Source organism: Doryrhamphus excisus, chromosome 19 (genome assembly GCF_030265055.1).
Source record: "Doryrhamphus excisus isolate RoL2022-K1 chromosome 19, RoL_Dexc_1.0, whole genome shotgun sequence".
In the NCBI taxonomy this organism is placed as follows: domain Eukaryota; kingdom Metazoa; phylum Chordata; class Actinopteri; order Syngnathiformes; family Syngnathidae; genus Doryrhamphus; species Doryrhamphus excisus.
This window is the reverse complement of record NC_080484.1, coordinates 6,365,965-6,386,756: the sequence shown is the minus strand read 5'-3', so window position 1 is coordinate 6,386,756 and position 20,792 is coordinate 6,365,965. Positions and strand designations below refer to the sequence as shown.

At 40.6% G+C, this 20,792-nt stretch overlaps 2 protein-coding genes across 2 annotated transcripts; one reads left to right on the top strand and one right to left on the bottom strand.

The window, feature by feature from the left end:
- Nucleotides 1–4,545: 4,545 nt before the first annotated feature.
- On the top strand, nucleotides 4,546–5,826 carry rbp4l (retinol binding protein 4, like). Its single transcript, XM_058056905.1, has 5 exons — nucleotides 4,546–4,692; nucleotides 4,778–4,903; nucleotides 4,990–5,126; nucleotides 5,262–5,374; nucleotides 5,449–5,826. Exons 2-5 carry the CDS (start codon nucleotides 4,787–4,789, stop codon nucleotides 5,670–5,672), a joined length of 591 nt encoding a protein of 196 aa, XP_057912888.1. The 5' UTR covers nucleotides 4,546–4,692; nucleotides 4,778–4,786; the 3' UTR covers nucleotides 5,673–5,826.
- A 2,058-nt stretch (nucleotides 5,827–7,884) lies between these two features.
- On the bottom strand, nucleotides 7,885–19,149 carry si:ch211-243g18.2 (uncharacterized protein LOC559906 homolog). Its single transcript, XM_058057734.1, has 10 exons — nucleotides 19,010–19,149; nucleotides 16,897–17,169; nucleotides 14,900–15,025; nucleotides 14,731–14,813; nucleotides 14,487–14,643; nucleotides 13,067–13,231; nucleotides 12,869–12,994; nucleotides 10,471–10,688; nucleotides 10,032–10,060; nucleotides 7,885–9,300 (listed from the first exon to the last, which is right to left on the bottom strand). The coding sequence occupies exons 2-10, from the start codon at nucleotides 17,158–17,160 to the stop codon at nucleotides 9,185–9,187; spliced, it is 1,284 nt and encodes a 427-aa protein (XP_057913717.1). The 5' UTR covers nucleotides 17,161–17,169; nucleotides 19,010–19,149; the 3' UTR covers nucleotides 7,885–9,184.
- Nucleotides 19,150–20,792: the final 1,643 nt, after the last annotated feature.

Below are 20,792 nucleotides of genomic sequence, written 5' to 3'. Positions count from 1 at the left end.
TTCTGTATGTTCATCTGGGATCCCATTTTTATGTTTTGATATGAAATCAGCGATTGTCATTGTCAGTCCGTCATATGTATCATTTACTTTGTTACCGGTGAATAATACTGCAGAATAATGAGGAGTGGTCATAGTTCCAAGTTTGTACAGCAGGTACCGGTTGCAATGACAGGACTGGCCACAAGAGGGCAGAAGAAGATAGGCTTTCCCGATGTGCCTTTGATTCCAAACATAAAGGGATGGAATTGTGATCATACAGACTAGCATTCATTCATTCATTCATTTTCTACTGCTTTTCCTCAGCAGGGGAAGCAGGGGTGCTGTAGCCTATCCCAGCTGTCTTGGGGCAAGAGGCGGGGTCCACCCTGGACTGGTGGCCAGCCAATTATTTATGTGATTAATGTATTTATGCGATTATTTTCCATATGATTTTTATTCATTTATTTTATTAATTCGTTATTAGTATAGTATTTTGTATGTCTAAATTCCAAAATATCCACACATTTAAAAAAACAATACAACAAAATTATATGTGATTATTTTCCATATTATTTTTATAAATTAAATTTATTTTATTAATTCATTATTGGGCGGCACGGCAGTCTAGTGGTTAGCGCGCAGACCTCACAGCTAGGAGACCAGGGTTCAATTCCACCCTCGGCCATCTCTGTGTGGAGTTTGCATGTTCTCCCCGTGCATGCGTGGGTTTTCTCCGGGTACTCCGGTTTCCTCCCACATTCCAAAAACATGCTAGGTTAATTGGCGACATAAGTATGAATGTGAGTGTGAATGGTTGTTTGTCTATACTATGTGCCCTGTGATTGGCTGGCGACCAGTCCAGGGTGTACCCCGCCTCTCGCCGAAGACAGCTGGGATAGGCTCCAGCACCCCCCGCGACCCTCGTGAGGATAAGCGGTAGAAAATGAATGAATGAATGAATAATTCATTATTATTATCGTATTTTGTATGTCTACGGCAGGCACCGGTTGCAATGACAGGACTGGCCACAAGAGGGCGGAATAGGATAGGTTTTCCCGATGTGCCTTTCATTCCAAACATAATGAGATGGAATTATGATCATACAGACTAGCATGTTCATGTTTATTCATTTCTGTCTTATTTGTTTTACTAGACAATGTCAAGCTGGAGTCTATCCCAGCTGTCTTTTGGGCGAGAGGCGGGGTACACCCTGGACTGGTGGCCAGCCAATCACAGGGCACATATAGACAAACAACCATTCACACTCACATTCATACCTATGGACAATTTGGAGTGGCTAATGAACCTAGCATGTTTTTTGGGATGGGGCGGTGGCCGGAGTCCCCGGAGAAAACCCACGCAAACTCCACACAGAGATGCCCAAGCGGTGAATCGAATCTCCTGAATGTGTGGCCTGCATGCTAACCACTCTTCCACCGTGTGGGCCCATTCGGGCAATGAATTCCAGAGGTTGGGAGCTTGGTCCTACCGGGAAGTGCCAGGAGGTTGGTGTCTGAGGAGCGAAGGGGGCGCAAAGGGTTGTGTGGGTGGAGCAGGTCTGTGAGGAATGGGGTGGGGGGGTCTAATTGTCATGTTTTTAGTCGCTATACGTTTGCTGACACATCAAATGGCGTATCTGTGATATGCTTCTGTTGGGAAGTGGACTTTTATTTATTTACCAATTAGTGTGTTTACCTTCTAAAATATCCAAACATTGAAAAAAAAATCCCCAAAATTCATATATTTTATTGCTTCACATAATATTACTTTGTATTATCTTATGAATTCAACTATTAAATGACTGCGTCATTAAAAAACAATTGATATCTGTTTGTCCATTTGAGCCATTGTAGTGCAATGGCAAGTGCATGCAAGAAGGATTAAAGGCTGGCAGAGTGGAAAATAGACTTGATTAGCTGCAGTAATTGGGCCTCCATCTCACAGAGGACACTTTGTATTTTGTTTACCACTAAGTCTTCTTGACTGGACGTGTTTTTTTGGAGGCGTGTTTGGATTGTTATCGCCATGACAACAATAACATGAAACAGATTATGTCAGCAGTAATCTCCGATGGCCGGGGTTAATCCAGAAAGTCAAAGTTCAGGAGTTCACGTTGTGCGTGACACCCAATCCACCGTATCTTTACTCACACACAGCAGTTGTTACTGAGGAACCAATGGCGAAGGCACATGCATTTAGAGTAGTTGCTGAGGAACTAATGAAGAACTAACGACTAAGCTTATACCTTGAGAGTAGTTGCTGAGGAACTAATGAAGAACTAACGACTAAGCATATACATTTAGAGTAGTTGCTGAAGAACTAATGACTATACATTTACATTTAGAGTAGTTACTTAGGAACTACTTAGGAATGACTAAAGAACACATTTAGAGTAGTTACCGAGCAAATATTGAAAATACATTTAGACTACAACTAAGAACTAACGACTATACATTTACATTTAGAGTAGTTACTTAGAAACTACTTGGGAATGACGAAGGAACATACATTTAGAGTAGTTACTGAGGACCTAATGAAGAATGAATGACTAAGCATATACATTTAGAGTAGTTACTGAGGAACTAATGACAAAGCATGTACGTACGTACTACATTTAGAGTAGTTGCTGAGGAACTAATGAACAAATTACAACTAAGCATATACATATAGAGTAGTATTGAAGAAATAATGAAACACTACTGACTAAGCTTGTACATTAGAATAGTTACTGGGAACCTAATGGACAAATGAATGACTAAGCATATACATTTAGAGTAGTTACTGAGGAACTAATGACTAAGCATATATGTACATTTAGAGTGGCTACTGTGGAACTAGTGAAGAAATAATGACTAAGCATATACATTTAGAGTAGTTACTGAAGAAATAATGAAGAATTCATGACAGCATACACATTTAGAGTAGTTACTAAGAAAGTATTGACTAAGGACCATACATTTAGAGTAGTTACTGAGGACCTAATAAAGAATGAATGACCAAGCATATACATTTAGAGTAGTTGCTGGGAACCTAATGAACAAATGACGACTAAGCATATACATTTAGAGTACTTATTGAAGAAATAATGAAACACTACTGACTAAGCTTGTACATTATAATAGTTACTGGGAACCTAATGGACAAATGAATGACTAAGCATATACATTTAGAGTAGTTACTGAGGAACTAATGGCTAAGCATATATGTACATTTACAGTAGTTACTGTGGACCTAATGAAGAAATAATGACTAAGCATATACATTTAGAGTAGTTACTGAAGAAATAATGAAGAATTCATGACTAAGCATACACATTTAGAGTAGTTTCTGAGAAAGTATTGACTAAGGAACATATATTTACAGTAGTTACTGAGGAAGGAACGAAGAACTAATGACAAAGCATAAACATTTAAGTAGTTACTGAGAAAGTATTGACCATGGAACATACATTTAGAGTAGTTACTGAGGAAGGAACGAAGAACTAATAAAGCATATACATTTAGAGTAGTTACTGAAGAAATAATGAAGAATTAATGACTAAGCATACGCATTTAGACTATCCCATCTGTTTGGGCGAGAGGCGGGGTCTGGACGGGTGACCAGCCAATCACAGGGCACATATAGACAAACAACCATTCCCACCCACATTCATACCTGTGGACAATTTGGAGTGGCCAATGAAGCTAGCATGTTTTTGGAATGTGGGGAGGAACCCACGCACACACACAGAGGCACCAGCCCCTGAGAGACCGGGTGCCCCAAGTGCTAATATATGTACTACACAGAAACGACAACTAACATTTACCACAAAACAACAACATAGCACACCCCTTGGGGGGCCCCCGCACCGCCTTCAGCGCTGTCTGCGTCAATCAGCGCGAGCCGCAAGGTTAGTTCATTTATCGGCCACGGGGGGCCCAATGAATTTCTTGCTTTGAGCCCCAAAAGACCCTTACCCAGACACTGGAACATGTAAACTCCATACAGAGATAACCAAGTGGAGAATCAAACCTAGGTCTTCCCATCCCCTGACTGCGTGGCCTACATGCTAACCACTCGACATTCTGTGTAAGCATGGCGACAAAATTGATCAATTGATTAGCGTGCATAAGCAACAAGCTAGCAACTGGGCTACGGGCACGTAAGCAACAGGCAGGCCCATCAAAATGTTCAGCTGTATTTTGTCTCCTCGTAAAGGAGTTAGCTCGAGTTAGCTGTTCCGCTTCCGCTACGTCGCCAAGGTGGCGATGACTGAGGGTGATTGGGTGACTTGGGTAGCGATGGAGCACTCCATTTTGCCATACTTACATTCCCTTGGTTAGCTCCAACAACACAAAGAAAAATTAATGGCAGGTAGCTAGCACTCTTGCTTCATAACATGATCCCAGTCTGAGGTCTTTCCATGAGGATTTGTGTCAGCCCCCCCCCCCCCCCCACAAAAAAAGACTCCCCTAAATCAGTTACATAAAAGCCCAATTGTTTTTATGGTAAATCTATGGCCACTTCCAACATAGAAGCCAGATTACGGTAAGGATTTCGCACCAACAGGATTAGCTCTAGATTTAAGCACCTTATTTAGTTCCCGGCAATGAAAATCAGGCGTAAGCTGGTCTGCGTCTGCCGTATATAAGGACAGTGGCGACAGAAGCCAGATCCACTCTGGTGTTCATCCACATACACCTCATACTCCACCTTTGCGTGCACTTTCAGAAGGTAAGAAAAAGATATTTCTCTGGAATAAAATGCAGGAAACAGGACATGTTATCCTTTAATTATTGTTTGGAATTCTTTGACCCAGACCCTAAGAATGGCATCCTCCAAACTGGTCCTTTTTCTGGTCCTGCTGTCCTGCATCGAGGGCTGTCTGGCCACTTCCTGCGTGGTGGACAGCTTCACAGTCAAAGAGGACTTTGACCCCAAGAGGGTGAGTGAAGTCAAAATGGTTTCTCTGATAGGAGTAACCTACAAAAAAAAAAACTAATTTGAAACAACTTCCTTGATTTTCCGCAGTATTCCGGGAAGTGGTATGCTCTGCAGAAGAAAGATCCGGAAGGCTTGTTCCTGCAGGACAACATCTCTGCAGAATACACCATTGATGATGACGGCAGCATGACGGCTTCCTCTAAAGGACGCGTCACTCTTTTCGGGTAAGTCATTGAACTCTGAAAACTGTTGGAGGTTCCTCGAGGTTCCCACAAAACCTTGCTGTCCAGAAGTAGGAGTTCTCCAAGTTCTCCATGTTTACATACTTCTGTAAACATTTCTTGTATGATTCCATGTAGCTTCTGGGTGGTATGTGCCGACATGGCCGCCCAGTATTCCGTTCCCGACCCCGCCACCCCCGGCAAGATGTTCATGAACTACCAGGGACTGGCCAGCTACCTGTCCAGTGGAGGTCAGCATCACCCCCATACGCCCTTTCATCCCCACTCCACATCTTTCTGCTAACACTTGTCCATCCATCGCTAGGCGACAACTACTGGGTGATTGACACCGACTACGACAACTACGCTATCACCTATGCCTGCCGTACAGTGAAAGAGGACGGCAGCTGCGACGATGGCTACGCACTGGTCTTCTCCAGGAACCCCCGCGGTTTGCCCCCGGCTATCCAGCGTATCGTGCGTCAGAAGCAGGAGGACGTCTGCATGGCCGGACAGTTCCAGCCCGTGCTGCAGTCCGGAGCTTGCTGAGATGGTGAACACGAGTGCCACCGAGCTGCGGTTTTTGTGGCTTCAACACAGGAAATGTTTGCACGGACTGATGAGATGCTGATATCCTCTACCTGGAGTCCAAGAGTTCTGTTGGTCTTTGAGTGAATCAAGTAAAAATATTTTTTTCTAACAACTGTGTCTTTATTTTGTGTGTGTGTGTGTGGGGGGGGGGGGGGGGGGTGTAAAAAGCCTCTTTGCTATGCTAGTTGAGGTTTGAGAATACGCTGAACTTTGAGCTACTGATCCCTCCTGAGCCCATAAGAACCCCGACGGTGAAACACAGAGTAGTAATGGGCTTACTGGTGGTCCGATGTTTGCGTACGCTAGTCCTGTTATGCTATTCGGCTTAGAGCCCGGAGCTCGAGATTCAAACTCTGCCATTCTGAGCTCACCTGTCATAATATTTGGTAGCCATGCACTGTCAAAACTAACGATCACATCAGCAGATCAGCTTTTCAATTGCGGAGACTGTTGATGTATTTTTTTAAAAGATTAAAGACACACCTTTTTAATCAGGCTCATTCATTCATTCATTCATTTTCTACCGCTTTTTCCTCACGAGGGTCGCAAGGGATGCTGGAGCCTATCCCAGCTGTCTATGGGCGAGAGGCGGGGTACACCCTGGACTGGTTGCCAGCCAATCACAGGGCACATATAGACAAACAACCATTCACACTCACATTCATACCTATGGACAATTTGGAGTAGCAATTAACAATTAACCTAGCATGTTTTTGGAATGTGGGAGGAAACCGGAGTACCTGGAGAAAACCCACGCATGCACGGGGAGAACATGCAAACTCCACACAGAGATGGCCGAGAGTGGAATTGAACCCTGGTCTCCTAGCTGTGAGGTCTGCGCGCTAACCACTAGACCGCCGTGCCTTTTAATCAGGCTTTTAACTAATATTTTTTAAACTTTTCTTATGTTTTTTATCTTTTTAGTCCTATTTTATACTTTCATTTTTAGCTTTTCACTCCAGTATTTCCTCGGGGGGGGGGGGGGGGGGGGGGTCCTCCACACTGGGGGCTGTGTCGGGTCTGCTGAGGGGGTGCCATCCTTGGGTCCCTTCGACCCGGCCGGCTGGGGGTTCCTCCCTTTGATGTGGGGGTCCACCCATCTATCGGGGTCGGGGGACCAGCACCCAGGCCCTTCGACCTGCGGCTCCTCCCAGTGTGGACGGCCCCAAAGGTGGCGTTTCCTTGATCCTCAGTGCCATGCCATGTCTCCCTACTGTGTGTGATTGTGTGTGTGTGTTTCTAGTATGGATGGTGGGAGGGAGGGGCTTTCTTAGTATTTGTTTTTCCTTTTAATTGTGGTAATTGTTTTTAATTCTGTAAAGCACTTTGTGTTGCATGTCTTTGCAGGAAAAATGCTATACAAATAAAGTTGATTTGATTTTGATTCAATTACAAGTTTCTATGGGCAGAGGTTCAACTGGCTGACCACAACTGATCAGATCTACTAGTCTGAAGTCAAACACCAGAAGCTCCTTCATTCAACGAGCGGATTGATGAAAAAGTCTTTGTGTCCAAACTGTTTTGGGAGCTTCTAAAGTGTCTATCATCATCACTCATGACCGGAAGATTCCTGGGACAAATCTGGAAATCCGAGACATTCCCAGCGTTTGATATGTGGCTGGCGAGGAATTTGGATATTGAGCTCCGCTTATCAAACAAAGAGGGTATTTTCTATTAAACTGGGTCATCTGTGGATCTGGAATAATATAATGTGTCCTATGATGTGTTTGTAACATTCTGGAACCCATCCATCCTTCGTCTTCCAGTTATCCCAGGTCAGGTCGCAGGGGCAGCACGGAAGCCCAGACTTCCCCCTGCCCAGCTACTTCAGCCAGCTCCTCTTGGTGGATCCCGAGCCGATCCCAGGCCAGATGAGAGACATAATCCTTCCAACGTGTCCAAGGTCTATCTGTTGGGCGCGCCCTGAACACCTCCGCAGGGAGGCATCCCGGAGGCATCCTGACCAGACGCCCGAGCCAATCCCAGGCCAGATGAGAGACATAACCCCTCTAACGTGTCCTAGGTCTTCTCCAAAGGTCTTATCGGTTGGGCGTAACTTGACAACCTTGCCTTTTGGCTCAGGTCTTTCTTCACCACGACTGACTGATGCAGAGTCTGCATCATTGCATCACCAATCCGCCTGTCCATCTTGTGTTCCAATGCTTCCTTCCCTCACTCATGAACAAGATCTGAAGGTACTTGAACTCCTCCACTTGGGGCAGGATCTCAGAAAGCTGAATCTGTATCGTGACATCGAAGTAGGTTTCAACCAGATCTACAGTGGTATGAAAAAGTATATTTAGGTCTGGGGACTGAGATGGCCGTTCCACAACGTTGTACTTGTTCCTCTGCATGAATGCCTTAGTAGAATTGGAGCAGTGTTTAGGGTATTTGTCTTGGTGGAAGCATCCAGCCCAACCTCAACTTTGTCATTGAATCCTCTTTAACAAAATCTGATATTTTGACCTTACTACTAAATGTATACATGAATATCATATTAAATCAATAACAATATCAATGTGAGTTCGCTATAAGAATTGCGAAGGGAAGGCAACGTTTATTCCAGGAATCACAACCAAGGAGAGGAATCGTTATCATCTTAGACCTAGGGACCCAGGCATGGGTAAACTTTTGGAGCTTTGGGCCACACAGAGTTCAAAAACTTGGCCGAGGGGCCTTCATACAACCTGTAGGTGGCCATCACACAGAACCATATACTTAGTCACGGTGCAACAAAACCAAAACACAACACATCCACGGCAAGTTCACGCATCACGTAAATACTTCTAGTACTACTACTACTAAGTGTTGCATGAACAACAACTTAGCAGGTAACTTACAACTGTTATTTAGAAGTGCTCGCAAGGCATGCTGGGTAGTCCAGTGAACAATAACAATGGCTATCCTAGTTTACTTCCTTGACGGCCTCCTCAACATATTTTGCAATTAAGCAAAAATGTGACAAACACTGCAAAATGTTGGGAGACACAGTACCGCAGGCTACCCAGCATGCCTTGAGGCAGGAATATATGGGTTTAACTTTGGCATGGTTACGTGCGTAGGTATTTATTTGTATGCCCACGTGGTGCAGTAGGTAGGTTACGTTGTGAGTCAGGTGTGTTGATGTGTTGTGTTGCTTTTGTGTACAAGCTACAGATCGCATCGGCCTATTTCCTGTACGACTCAAGCGTGTCACATGAGCATAGCAAATCATGCCAGATTAAGACCTGGTGTGGCCCGCTGACTCCAGTTTGCCCACCCCTCTCTTAGATGCACTACAGTGAACTTTACTACACTAAGAAATAAATATCTCCTTGGGGTACCACTGATTTGTTTGGTTCTACAGTTATCTATCTGGTATACAGGTTTAATCTAAACACGCATAAACACGCATGACTATGTTGTACGTCTAAAGAGTATTCAATGCCAAATAATGCATCCAGTCATGAAATATACGTGATATTTCTTTCCTATTTCTTGGTCTCCTCGATTTGCTCCACCTCGCTGGATTCGTCCACCACCTTGCCGTTGACCATGGTCTGGGTCACCACCTTCACAATCTTCCTGGTGCGAACGTCGGGCTCTTCTGCAGAAAGTACAATGTTATATATCATTACCTGCTACCTGTCATTCAAACTTCTTATTAGCTACTACCAAAAACCCAAAGTTCCTATTACCATAAAACAAACACTACTTAGTACCCGTTATACTAACTTTTTTCCTACCTTCTGCCAAAAACCCGGTACCCAGTAACTGTGATACCTACTTTCTAGTCCCTATTACCAAAAAACACTACTTCATACCTGTTATAGAAACATTTTACTACCTACTACCAAAACCCCAAAATCTGGTAAGTACTAAACCTACATTCTGCTACCTACTACCCAAAACCCATTACCTGGTACCCACACATTTTATGACCTACAGGTACTACGACCTAGTACCTGCCATACAAACATTTTACTAACTACTACCAGTCACCCAAAACCTGATAACTACATACATTCTACTCCCTAATGGCAAAAATCAATACTTGGTGGTATTTTTTTTCAACAAAAACAACATGGAAATATTACAAGAATAAACTCTGAATTTTAATCAATGAATACCAAAATTCCTGCGCTGTGATAGTATTGTAAAATTACAACTTATTCATTTCAATCCAATATTTATTCTTGAAAAATACTTTTTTTGTTATAAAATGCGTAATTTAAAAAAATATTTTTTTTTTCTGCTCTAATGCTTTGAATACCAGTCCGGATAATATTGTTACACAATACAATTTGTTTTATGGCTTAAATATTAAAAAGTACTCACTTTTTGGAGGAGGTGGAACTTCCTTCACACTGAGGGACAGAAAAAAGGAAAACTTTGAGCCAAAGTGGAAATAAACAAATTGTAGCCCATTTTTGAGTCGGCTGACACTCGGCTTTCTACGTGTTAAATATACACAGAACGTGTTACTGAGTAGAAACATTTACTGAAAATGATCAACAACTTCATCAGGTACATGCTAGCAACAGGTGCTAGCTACTGTAACAGCGGAGCACATGCTAACCAAAGCTCAGCTAGTTAACTGCTAACGTTACATGCTGGCATACTCCAGAGGCTCATGCATATACTACACTTTACATCTATTTGAAGACATTGACGAACTACGGTTGTAGTTCCTGTTAGCACAATGTATTCATGGAATAAACAGAAACATCAAAGTTGGTACATAAATCCATTTTGGAAAAAGGTGAATTGTTCTAACCTCTCCTCGCCCTCCAGCAGTCGCCTGTAGGTGGCGATCTCCATCTCCAGGTTCTGCTTGATGCGGAGGAGCTGCTCGTAGTCGGTTTTGGTGCGCTGCATGTCCAGCCGGAGCTGCGAGAGGTCTTCCTCCAGCTGGTTGAGTGTGACCTGCAGACGCTCCATCTCGGACGAGTACTTGTGGCTTGTCTCGCCCAGGTTACCCTCCAGGGCGGCAACCTGAGGGTCGGGATGGGAACGGAAGAAAAGAAGAAATTGGGATTGCTAATCCTGACTCAAGCTACCGTCTGTCTGGCAACCCGCAAGACTGACTTCACGACCAATTAGCAACAAACCCTTGCCATCCAAAGCAAACGCCGGGAATCTACCCCATGCTGCGACTCAATACCCATTTTGTGTACTCTGCTATTTACAACTAAAAACCCTACTCCCAAAACCACATTGCTAGTTTGTACTACCCACTACTAAGAACCCCAAACCCATGTTCTATTTACACTTACATTACTACGACTTACATACTACATACTACCAAAACCTCACTACCTGGTACCGACTATGCATACATTATACGACCTACTACCAGAAAATCCTTACATAGTACAGTACTTACCTACGAGTAAGTACAATACAAACTTTATAAAACTTATTACCAAAAAAAAAACATTACCTGTTACCGACCCTAACTAAGTTTTACATTCATTCCAAAAAAATCTACTACTGGGTACTTCCAATACCTACATTCTCTGACCTACTAGATAAAAACACTACCTTGTACTTCCTTAGTTAATACTACAGACTAGCACCTACATCACTGACTATTGACCCAAATTGAACCTAGAGTACATCAGGGATTGTTACAGTGGTATGAAAAAATGAACAAGTTTGGGCACCCCTGATTATGTTCCAGATGTTCCTTAGTAAATAACTGGTTGTTGGGATCATCCATTCCAGGTAAATATATCATATAGCAGACCAACACAGGGATAGATGAGAAGTCATTATGTCAACTAAAGTCGGCAGGGGCATACATTTGGGCACCCCAACAGAAAAAACACATCAATATGTAGTAGATCCTCCTTCCTATCAGAAATAAATGCTTCCTATAGCTTCCTCTAATGAGGGTCTGGATTCCGGTTGAAGGTCTTTTGGACCATTCCTCTTTCCAAAACATCTCCAGTTGAGTCAGGTTTGATGGTTTCTAAGCATTGTCTTGGTGGAAGTATCCAGCCAACTGATTCTTGAAGACTGTTGGCAACAATCTGCTCATGCTGACTGGAATCCATGCCACCTTCAACAAGGGTCAAGGGTCAATGAGGTTACCAAACTAATAGTTATTGTTAAAGGTATTCCAATCAATAAATCAACAAAGGTGCCCAAATGTGTGCCCCTGCCTACATTAGTTGACATAATGTCTTCTCATCTATCCCTGTGTTGGTCTGCTATATGATATATGTAACTGGAATGGATGATCCCAACAATAATTTAGAGCAGGGGTCTCAAACTCAATTTACTTGGGGGTCTGGGTGAGACTGGGCCGCATCAGGTTTTCCAAAAAAAAACGCATTTATTAAAAACCAAAAAATTGTAAAAACTTCGCTTTGGTTCCAATTTTCTACAAGTAAAGCTCTGATAAAACATTCCACTGTTCTCAAATATCTTACTTTTTATTTTTCTACACAAAATAAGATGAAAAATAAAGAAACAATTCAAGAATAATGAAAATCAATCAATCAGTAATAAATAAATAAATATAATAATAATAAAACGGCAAATAATAAAAACTTAAGAAACCACATATAGTTGGTGGGTAGACAAATTATTTTTTCAGATTAAAATTAACAAAGTATGACAAAACATGACTATAGTCACATTAATACGCTTTTTATTTTCAACATATTGCGCAACTGCAGGGTCTTGAGACGCATGCTAACTCGCAAACTAGAGAGCTAGCGACCTAAACGGTAGCCTTCAAGTTATTTCCTTTAAACTTAAATAGCCAAAAACTTACCACTTCCACACGGATAGGGAGGATAACTATTAACAGTTATTTAACCTTTAACATGAACATTAATCAAACGTAATAATTTTTTCTGGGTACATGATACCATACAGCATCCATATCAAACTTGCACGGGCCGCACTAACATTAAACTTTCATATCAAGGCGGGGGCCTCAAACTAGTGTCCTGCGGGCCACATTTGGCCTGCGGGCCGCGTGTTTGAGACCCCTGATTTAGAGTATAAAGGTAAATCTGGAAAATGACCAGGGGTGCCCAAACTTTTTTAGACCACTTTATAGTGGGGTGAAGTAGTTAGTGAAGTCTTACTGCATATGGTGTGTATGGTGTGTAAGGTGTCGTGGTACGTGAGGTTTTTTTTGCAGTACAACCAGTACAGACCTGCTTGTGCAAACTCTCAAGCTCCACTTCCAGGTTTTGGAGGAAGCGCTGCCTCTCGACCAGCTCGCTCTGGGCACCCCTCAGGGCCTCGTTGCTTTCCTTGACGTCATTCTGCACCGTCTCCAGCTACACAGGACGAAGGTGTGGTCCAAGTTTGTACTATGATAGAATAACAATACAAGCGGCGTACGACTGTACCTTCTTGCGGTACCAGTGCTCGGCATGTTCCTTGTTTTTCTTAACAATCCCCTCGTACTGGATCCGCAGATCGGACAGGATGGTTGCCAGTTCCGGTCCTTGTGCCGAGTCCACCTCCACGTTCACCTCATCCCTGGCGATGCGGGACTTCATCTGCTCCATTTCCTGCAGACGGGAGGTAGTATATCTGGTATGTGTGCTACAAATGTACATGTGGAGTCAGAACGCGAGAACATCTGCATTATTTACATCGTCGTCCATCAATAGTTGATGAAGCAGCACTCGGCTTACCTTCCACCTTCTTGTGTCCACTTTGTGTCCTCTAGTAGCCTCCTGGCCTCCACAGGAGCGCGGTTATACTATACTGTACTATACCTCACATATGCCGGGTGGACACAATCAGCAGATTGGAGTAACAAGAGCTACCTGCCTTCCTTTTTGTCCGCTGTAACCAGAGGACCGACCCCAGCCCACCCCCCTTCCCCAAAAGACCACTTGGGACCAACTAATTGGGTCATTCGAATATTTAGCAGTGGATTTGTAATCCTCCTGGGACAAAAATGCTCGGTTTCAGAAGGCGTGGTAAAACTGTTTCTTTGTGATGTCACAAAGGGCTGGACTTCCTTATATGGGCGTATCTGTAAGCCAGATAAGCACTCCCCCAAGCTCTTTGCCCTCCCCATAGCAACAAATAAAGAATACTACATTGGTACTACAGTTCTAGGTCAGAATGGTTTAACACCAGAATACTACATCGGTACTACAGTTATAGGTCAGAATGGTTTAACACCAGAATACTACATCAGTACTACAGTTATACGTCAGAATGGTTTAACACCAGAATACTACATTGGTACTACAGTTATACGTCAGAATGGTTTAACACCAGAATACTACATTCAGAATGGTTTAACACCAGAATACTACATTGGTACTGCAGTTATAGGTCAGAATGGTTTAACACCAGAATACTACATTGGTACTACAGTTATAGGTCAGAATGGTTTAACACCTGAATACTACATCGGTACTACAGTTATACATCAGAATGGTTTAACACCAGAATACTACATTGGTACTACAGTTATGCGTCAGAATGGTTAAACACCAGAATACTACATTGGTACTACAGTTATATGTCAGAATGGTTTAACACCAGAATACTACATTGCTACGACGTTATAGGTCAGAAAGGTTTAACACCAGAATACTACATTGGTACTATGTTATAGGTCAGAATGGTTTAACACCAGAATACTACATTGGTACTACAGTTCTAGGTCAGAATGGTTTAACACCAGAATACTACATTGGTACTACGTTATATGTCAGAATGGTTTAACACCACCAATCCTTGCTTTTCATCAGGCAGTGACAATTCCTTCCCTGGCTCCAACAAAAGGCTACTGAGATGCGGTACCTCCTCATGATTCCTCTTGAGGAAGTAGAGCTCCTCTTTCAGGCTGTCCAGATCTCCTCTCAGGGAGGCGATGATCTGCTCGTGGTCGGTCTTGGCTTTCTTCAGCGCCACGCAGTCTCGCTCCACAGACTGACACATCACCAGCTCCGTCTCCCACCTGCATGGACCCGCCCCCCCCACACGATCAGCCCATGACTCGCTCAGCAGGAAGTAGAAACACGCTTGCTGTTCATTCACTACTCGCTTGATTCTGAAGTCATCAGCAGCCAGCTTGGCGTTATCGATCTCCAGCATGAGACGAGCGTTTTCTAAAGTCTTCTTCCTCACCTGATGGACGTGAACAGGATGAAGATGGCGGGAAGACTCGGTCACAATGAAGTCGCCGTACTTGGCGGCGGTCCTACGTACGGTACCTCTTGCTCCACGGCGTGCGCCTGGGCCATCATGGAGTCCAGGTCGTGACCCTTGGGGATGCGCTCCATCATCACGCGCTTGATCTTGGCCTCCAGCTCGGCGTTGGAACGCTCCAGGGTGTGCACCTGAAGGACCCACACATCACAAAAAGCCCAAACGCCATTCCACCGCTTTTTTATTTCGTATCCTGTATTCACGATGTTACCCAATTGTTCGCATGCATGGAATATGGAGTATTTATTCTGTAAGTGTACTTTTTATGTTCCCTATTTTTGCTTTCTTCAAAGACTTTCTTCAGAGATACATTTATATTTAATACAGAGCAGTCCTCCACAATGCTTTTTGGGTCTTTTTACTTTTTTGGTAAAAAAATACACTTTTCTTATGTGTCCTAATTTTGCTGTATTTATATTTAATACAGAGCAATGCTTCGAATGTGTGGGAAAAATTACATTTTTTTAAACAAAATATTTTTCTTATGCCCCCTAATTTTGTTTTTTATTACTGTATATCTGCATTTATATTTAATACAGAGCAATGCATGGCATGCATGAAATTTTTTATTTATTTTTTTGGGCAATCTACTTTTTAAAATGACATGTTTTTGTTATGTTCCCTAATTTTGCTTTTTATGACCACATCTGCATTTATATTTAATACAGAGCAAAGCTTCACAGTGCTTCTTTGGTCATTTTACTTTTTTTGGAAAAAATATATTTTTCTTATGTTTCCTAATTTTGCTGTATTTATATTTAACACAGAGCAATGCTTCACATGTGTGGGAAAAAATAAATGTTTTACTTTTTTTCAAATAAAATATTTTTCTTATGCCCCCTAATTTTGTTTTTTATTACCATACCTGCATTTATATTTAATACAGAGCAATGCTTGGCATGCATGAAATTAAAAAACATTTTTTTGGTCAATCTACTTTTTAAAATAACATATTTTTGTTATGTTCCCTAATTTTGCTTTTTATGACCACATCTGCATTTATATTTAATACAGAGCAATGCTTCACAGTGCTTTTTTGGTCATTTTACTTTTTTTGGAAAAAATATATTTTTCTTATGTTTCCTAATTTTGCTGTATTTATATTTAACACAGAGCAATGCTTCACATGTGTGGGAAAAATTACATTTTTTACTTTTTGTCAAATAAAATATTTTTCTTATGCCCCCTAATTTTGTTTTTTTATTTCCATATCTGCATTTATATTTAATACAGAGCAATGCTTGGCATGCATTAAATTTTTTATTTATGTTTTTGGGCAATCTACTTTTTAAAATAACATATTTTTGTTATGTTCCCTAATTTTGCTTTTTATGACCACATCTGGATTTATATTTAATACAGAGCAATGCTTCACAGTGCTTTTTTGGTCTTTTTTGGTTTTGGAAAAAATATTTTTTTCTTATGTTTCCTAATTTTGCTGTATTTATATTTAATACAGAGCAATGCTTCATATGTGGGAAAAATTAAATGTTTTACTTTTTTTTAAACAAAATAGTTTTCTTATGCCCCCTAATTTTGCTTTTTATGACCACATCTGCATTTATATTTAATACAGAGCAATGCTTGTCATGTATGACATTTTTTATTCATTTTTATTTTTGGTCAATCTACTTTTTAAAAGGACATATTTTTCTTATGTTCCCTAATTTAGCTTTTTATGATCAGATTTGCATTTATATTTAATACAGAGAAATGATTGGCATGTATGATATTATAAAAAAATATTTTTTTGGCCAATCTACTTTTTAAAATAACATATTTTTGTTATGTTCCCCAATTTAGTTTCCTGCCACAAGATCAGCATTTACATTCTATTTACATTTTTAAAGTCAGATATGTTTATGTTTACATTGCATACAGAGCAGTGCTTGACATGAAGGAATTTCCATCAACTATCAGCCATGGGGCATTTAGCCATTTAGGATTGTGCTGAAGGAAGTCTGCCTAGCAACAAGTGGTGACCCTTGCTCCTTGATCTGACCTTGTCCAGGTACTTGGCCAGGCGGTTGTTGAGGCTCTGCATGGCTTCCTTCTCGTTGGCGCTGTTGCCGTGCAGGCCGTTGAGCGGGAGACCAGACGGGCCGTTGAGGTCGTGGCCGACGGAGGCGGATCGGGTCAGCGGGCTGGTGCCGGAGAAGGAGACGGAGGCGCGGGAGCGGGAACGGCCCGTGTCCATCAGGGAGCGGCAGGAAAAAGACGGCTGACGGCTCACAGAGTAACCTCGTAGGGACATGCTGGAGGCCATGGCGGGGGGCTGTTGAGGAGGGACGGGAGGGACGTCAATGGGTGTGATAGCGTCACATGAGGACTTGAAGGCCCTGACAGCAAAGACCTTTGATTCCTGCATGGAGGAAGACTCGAGGAGCCTCCACATGACGGAAGCTTCTTTTCCGACCAAAGTCAGCATCAGGACATTCGGGACATTCGGGACATTCGGGACATTCGGGACGTTCAGGACAGCGATTTGTCTCCACTTCAAAATATTCCTCTCTGCATTAGGGGTACGGGGCAGTGCCCCACTATGTATGACAACCACACTCGGTACTTCTCGATACTCGGTACTTTGACTGATTTTTACTCTTCATGAATTTCCGAAATAACTCAAGATTGGATTTCATTTGTTTTGTGTTTTAAATACACTACGATGCTACATATATGCTACATATATCCTATATATATCCTACATATATATCCTTTATATATCCTTCATATATCCTTTATATATCCTTCATATATCCTTTATATATATATATATATATATATATATATATATATATATATATATATATATATATATATATATATATATATATATATATATATATATATATATATATATATATATATATATATATATATATATATATATATATATATATATCCTACATATATATCCTACGTATGTCCTACATACATATATCCTTCATATATCCTATATACGTATATCCTACATATATATCGTCATATATCCTATATATCCTACATAAATATCATATATATATATATATATATATATATATATATATATATACATATATATATATACATATATATATATACATATATATATATATATATATATATATATATATATATATATATATATATATATATATATATATATATATATATATATATCCTACATATATATCCCACATATATATCCTACGTATGTCCTACATATATATCCTATATATATCCTTCATATATCCTACATATATATCCTTTATATATCCTACATATATTTATATCTACATATACGTATATCCTACATATGTCCTACATATATGTAGGATATATAAAGGATATATGGTAGGATATATCCTATATATATCCTACATATATCCTATTTATATCCTACAAATATCCTTCATATATCCTACATATACATAACATATATATAAATATACATATATCCTACATATATCTTTCATATATCCTATATATATATATCCTACATATATCCTATATATCCTACATATATCCGACATATAGCCTATATATATATATCCTTCATATATCCTATATATATGACACATATATCCTTTATATATCGTACATATTTCATATATATATATATATATATATATATATATATATATATATATATATATATATATATATATATATATATATATATACTACGTATATCTTACATATAACCTATATATATCCTACATATATCGTACATATATCCTAGAAGAGTCTTTCTGTCCATGTTCTCGTTTCCAGGTGTCACCTTACTTCCTGTATGGCACCAGTTCATGTGTCCGTGGCGGACAGTCAGCCTTTGTATGTGTGTGTGTGTGTTGTGGAGGCGGATTAAGGGTGAAGGGAAGCTCTCTTGTGTCGGTGTCACCTGATCCTGACCACCAGACGAGCGCAGAGGAGGCAGGAGGGCACAGACGCTGGTTGTTGGCGTGGGAAAAGGATGGCAGGAAAATGCTTGACAGCCAATTCCGATTGGAAGAAGCGTGCGATATTGGCAATATTGGCGATATTACCGATATTGGTAATCAGAATGAGCGGTCATTTCGGCGAGCATTCATATAGGCGAGCCAGCCACGAGATAAAACAATAAAGCTTCATCTTACCGAGATGGTCTGGAGACGAGAGCTTGATTGTGACGAGGTGGTTCTGGTAGAGCAGCCGGCGGGCGGGTAGGGCGGGCGTTGTGCTGCAGATGCTGAGCCTGCGCTTATTTATATTCAGGTGGGGAGGGAGGGGGCGGAGCCTGCAAGTCAGACGTTATACACCTGTTATATATGAATATGAAGAAATAGTGCCATCCTGTTCCACACCAAATATTCTTTTCTTTCTCCATTTCCCATCAATATTTGTTCCAGCTTGGGGCTACAGAGTTAACGTACTTCAACCAAACTACGGTGGGGGCCGAGGAGGCTTGCACATTAATCGCGCATCAAAAAATTTGTCGTTGTTAAAGGGAACGCGTCATTAATGTGTTAACTTTGACAGGCCTTTATACTGTATGTATAATTATATATATATATATATATATATATATATATATATATACATATACACATATATATGTGTATATATATATGTGTATATATATATATATGTGTGTGTATATATGTGTATATATATATATATATATATATATACACACATATACGTATATGTATATATATATACATATATATAATTATACATACAGTATAAAGCTTATACATATCATTTCACATATAAAAAGCATATGAATAAATATATGTAATAATTATAACAGTATATCATATAGTAAATAATAAAATATATTATAAATATATATTAATAATATATTATTATATATATTATATTATTAATATATTTTATGTCATATATTATAATATATAGTGAGGATAAGCGGTAGAAAAACAATGAATAAATGAATAAATATATAGAGTGTATTTTCGTCACCGGTGATGAATGGCAAGTCAAGCGACAGTTGCAGTTACCACCAGTGGCCAAAAGAGGGTAGCAACGAGCTGCATTGAAAATCTTTACTTGTACTTCTTGTTTTAAACCATCTGTAATGTCTACTTGAGAGTTTCAAAATATATAAATAAAACATAAAAATAAAAACTATATAAATACGTACATGTTATATGGAATCAGTTATATTATTTATATTATATGAATTATTTATTTTAAAAAAAATATGCTTATTTGATTGTTTATTCTGATTGCCCCCCACAGCCCACGTGGATTATATTGGAATATATAGAAGAATATATAAGAATATCTAAAACTGTTTTTCATGCCTTGATACTTCTTAGTTGAGTATATGAAAGGCCTGCAAAGGTTGTAATAAATAATAAAAGCCGTATTTAGCATTTAGTCCATGACTCAACTTTCACTTCCTCCTCGGCTTTCCTCTCCTGGTGTTTGGCTGTTACATAAATAAAGCTGTGATTAAACGAGCGGGCCGTCAGGATGCTCGCCACGACCCCACTTGACCTCCGGTGACCTCTGTCACAAGCGATCATGTGACGCCCTCGGTGGGCACATGCGGCCGAGTGGCCGGCCTGGACCATCTTGCTTGGATCAGGTAAAAAAAAAAAAAATGCAGAGCAGAAGATGGTGCATCTGTGCGCAGCGCACGAGTGCCGCCTCTCAAAGTGATGACTTCCTGTTTGAAGTCCTGCTACCGCCTCTCACGTTCTCTCCCTGGTGGACAAACTAACTAACTAACTACCTAACTAAACGCTGCAGCCATGGCAAGTTGGTCTAAAATGCTTTTGCCATCTTTATCTTCTTCCTTTGGACCACAAATCATGGCAAAGGATGCCCCTGATGGTCGTCGTCGGTATTACAATATCAGCGCAATCAGGCTAAGGCAGAGGTCTCCAAAGTGTGCCCCCCATATATATATAT

Bases quoted from the DNA above. Each gene is read 5' to 3' on its own strand.
- si:ch211-243g18.2 (XM_058057734.1), bottom strand. From the start codon at position 17,160: ATGGCCTCCAGCATGTCCCTACGAGGTTACTCTGTGAGCCGTCAGCCG. The intron at 14,814-14,899 runs GTACCGTACGTA...CACGTCCATCAG, and splicing joins CGCACGCCGTGGAGCAAGAG to GTGAGGAAGAAGACTTTAGA. The intron at 10,061-10,470 runs GTTAGAACAATT...TCTGTCCCTCAG, and splicing joins CTGCTGGAGGGCGAGGAGAG to TGTGAAGGAAGTTCCACCTC.
- rbp4l (XM_058056905.1), top strand. From the start codon at position 4,787: ATGGCATCCTCCAAACTGGTCCTTTTTCTGGTCCTGCTGTCCTGCATC. The intron at 4,904-4,989 runs GTGAGTGAAGTC...GATTTTCCGCAG, and splicing joins AGGACTTTGACCCCAAGAGG to TATTCCGGGAAGTGGTATGC. The intron at 5,375-5,448 runs GTCAGCATCACC...ATCCATCGCTAG, and splicing joins CAGCTACCTGTCCAGTGGAG to GCGACAACTACTGGGTGATT.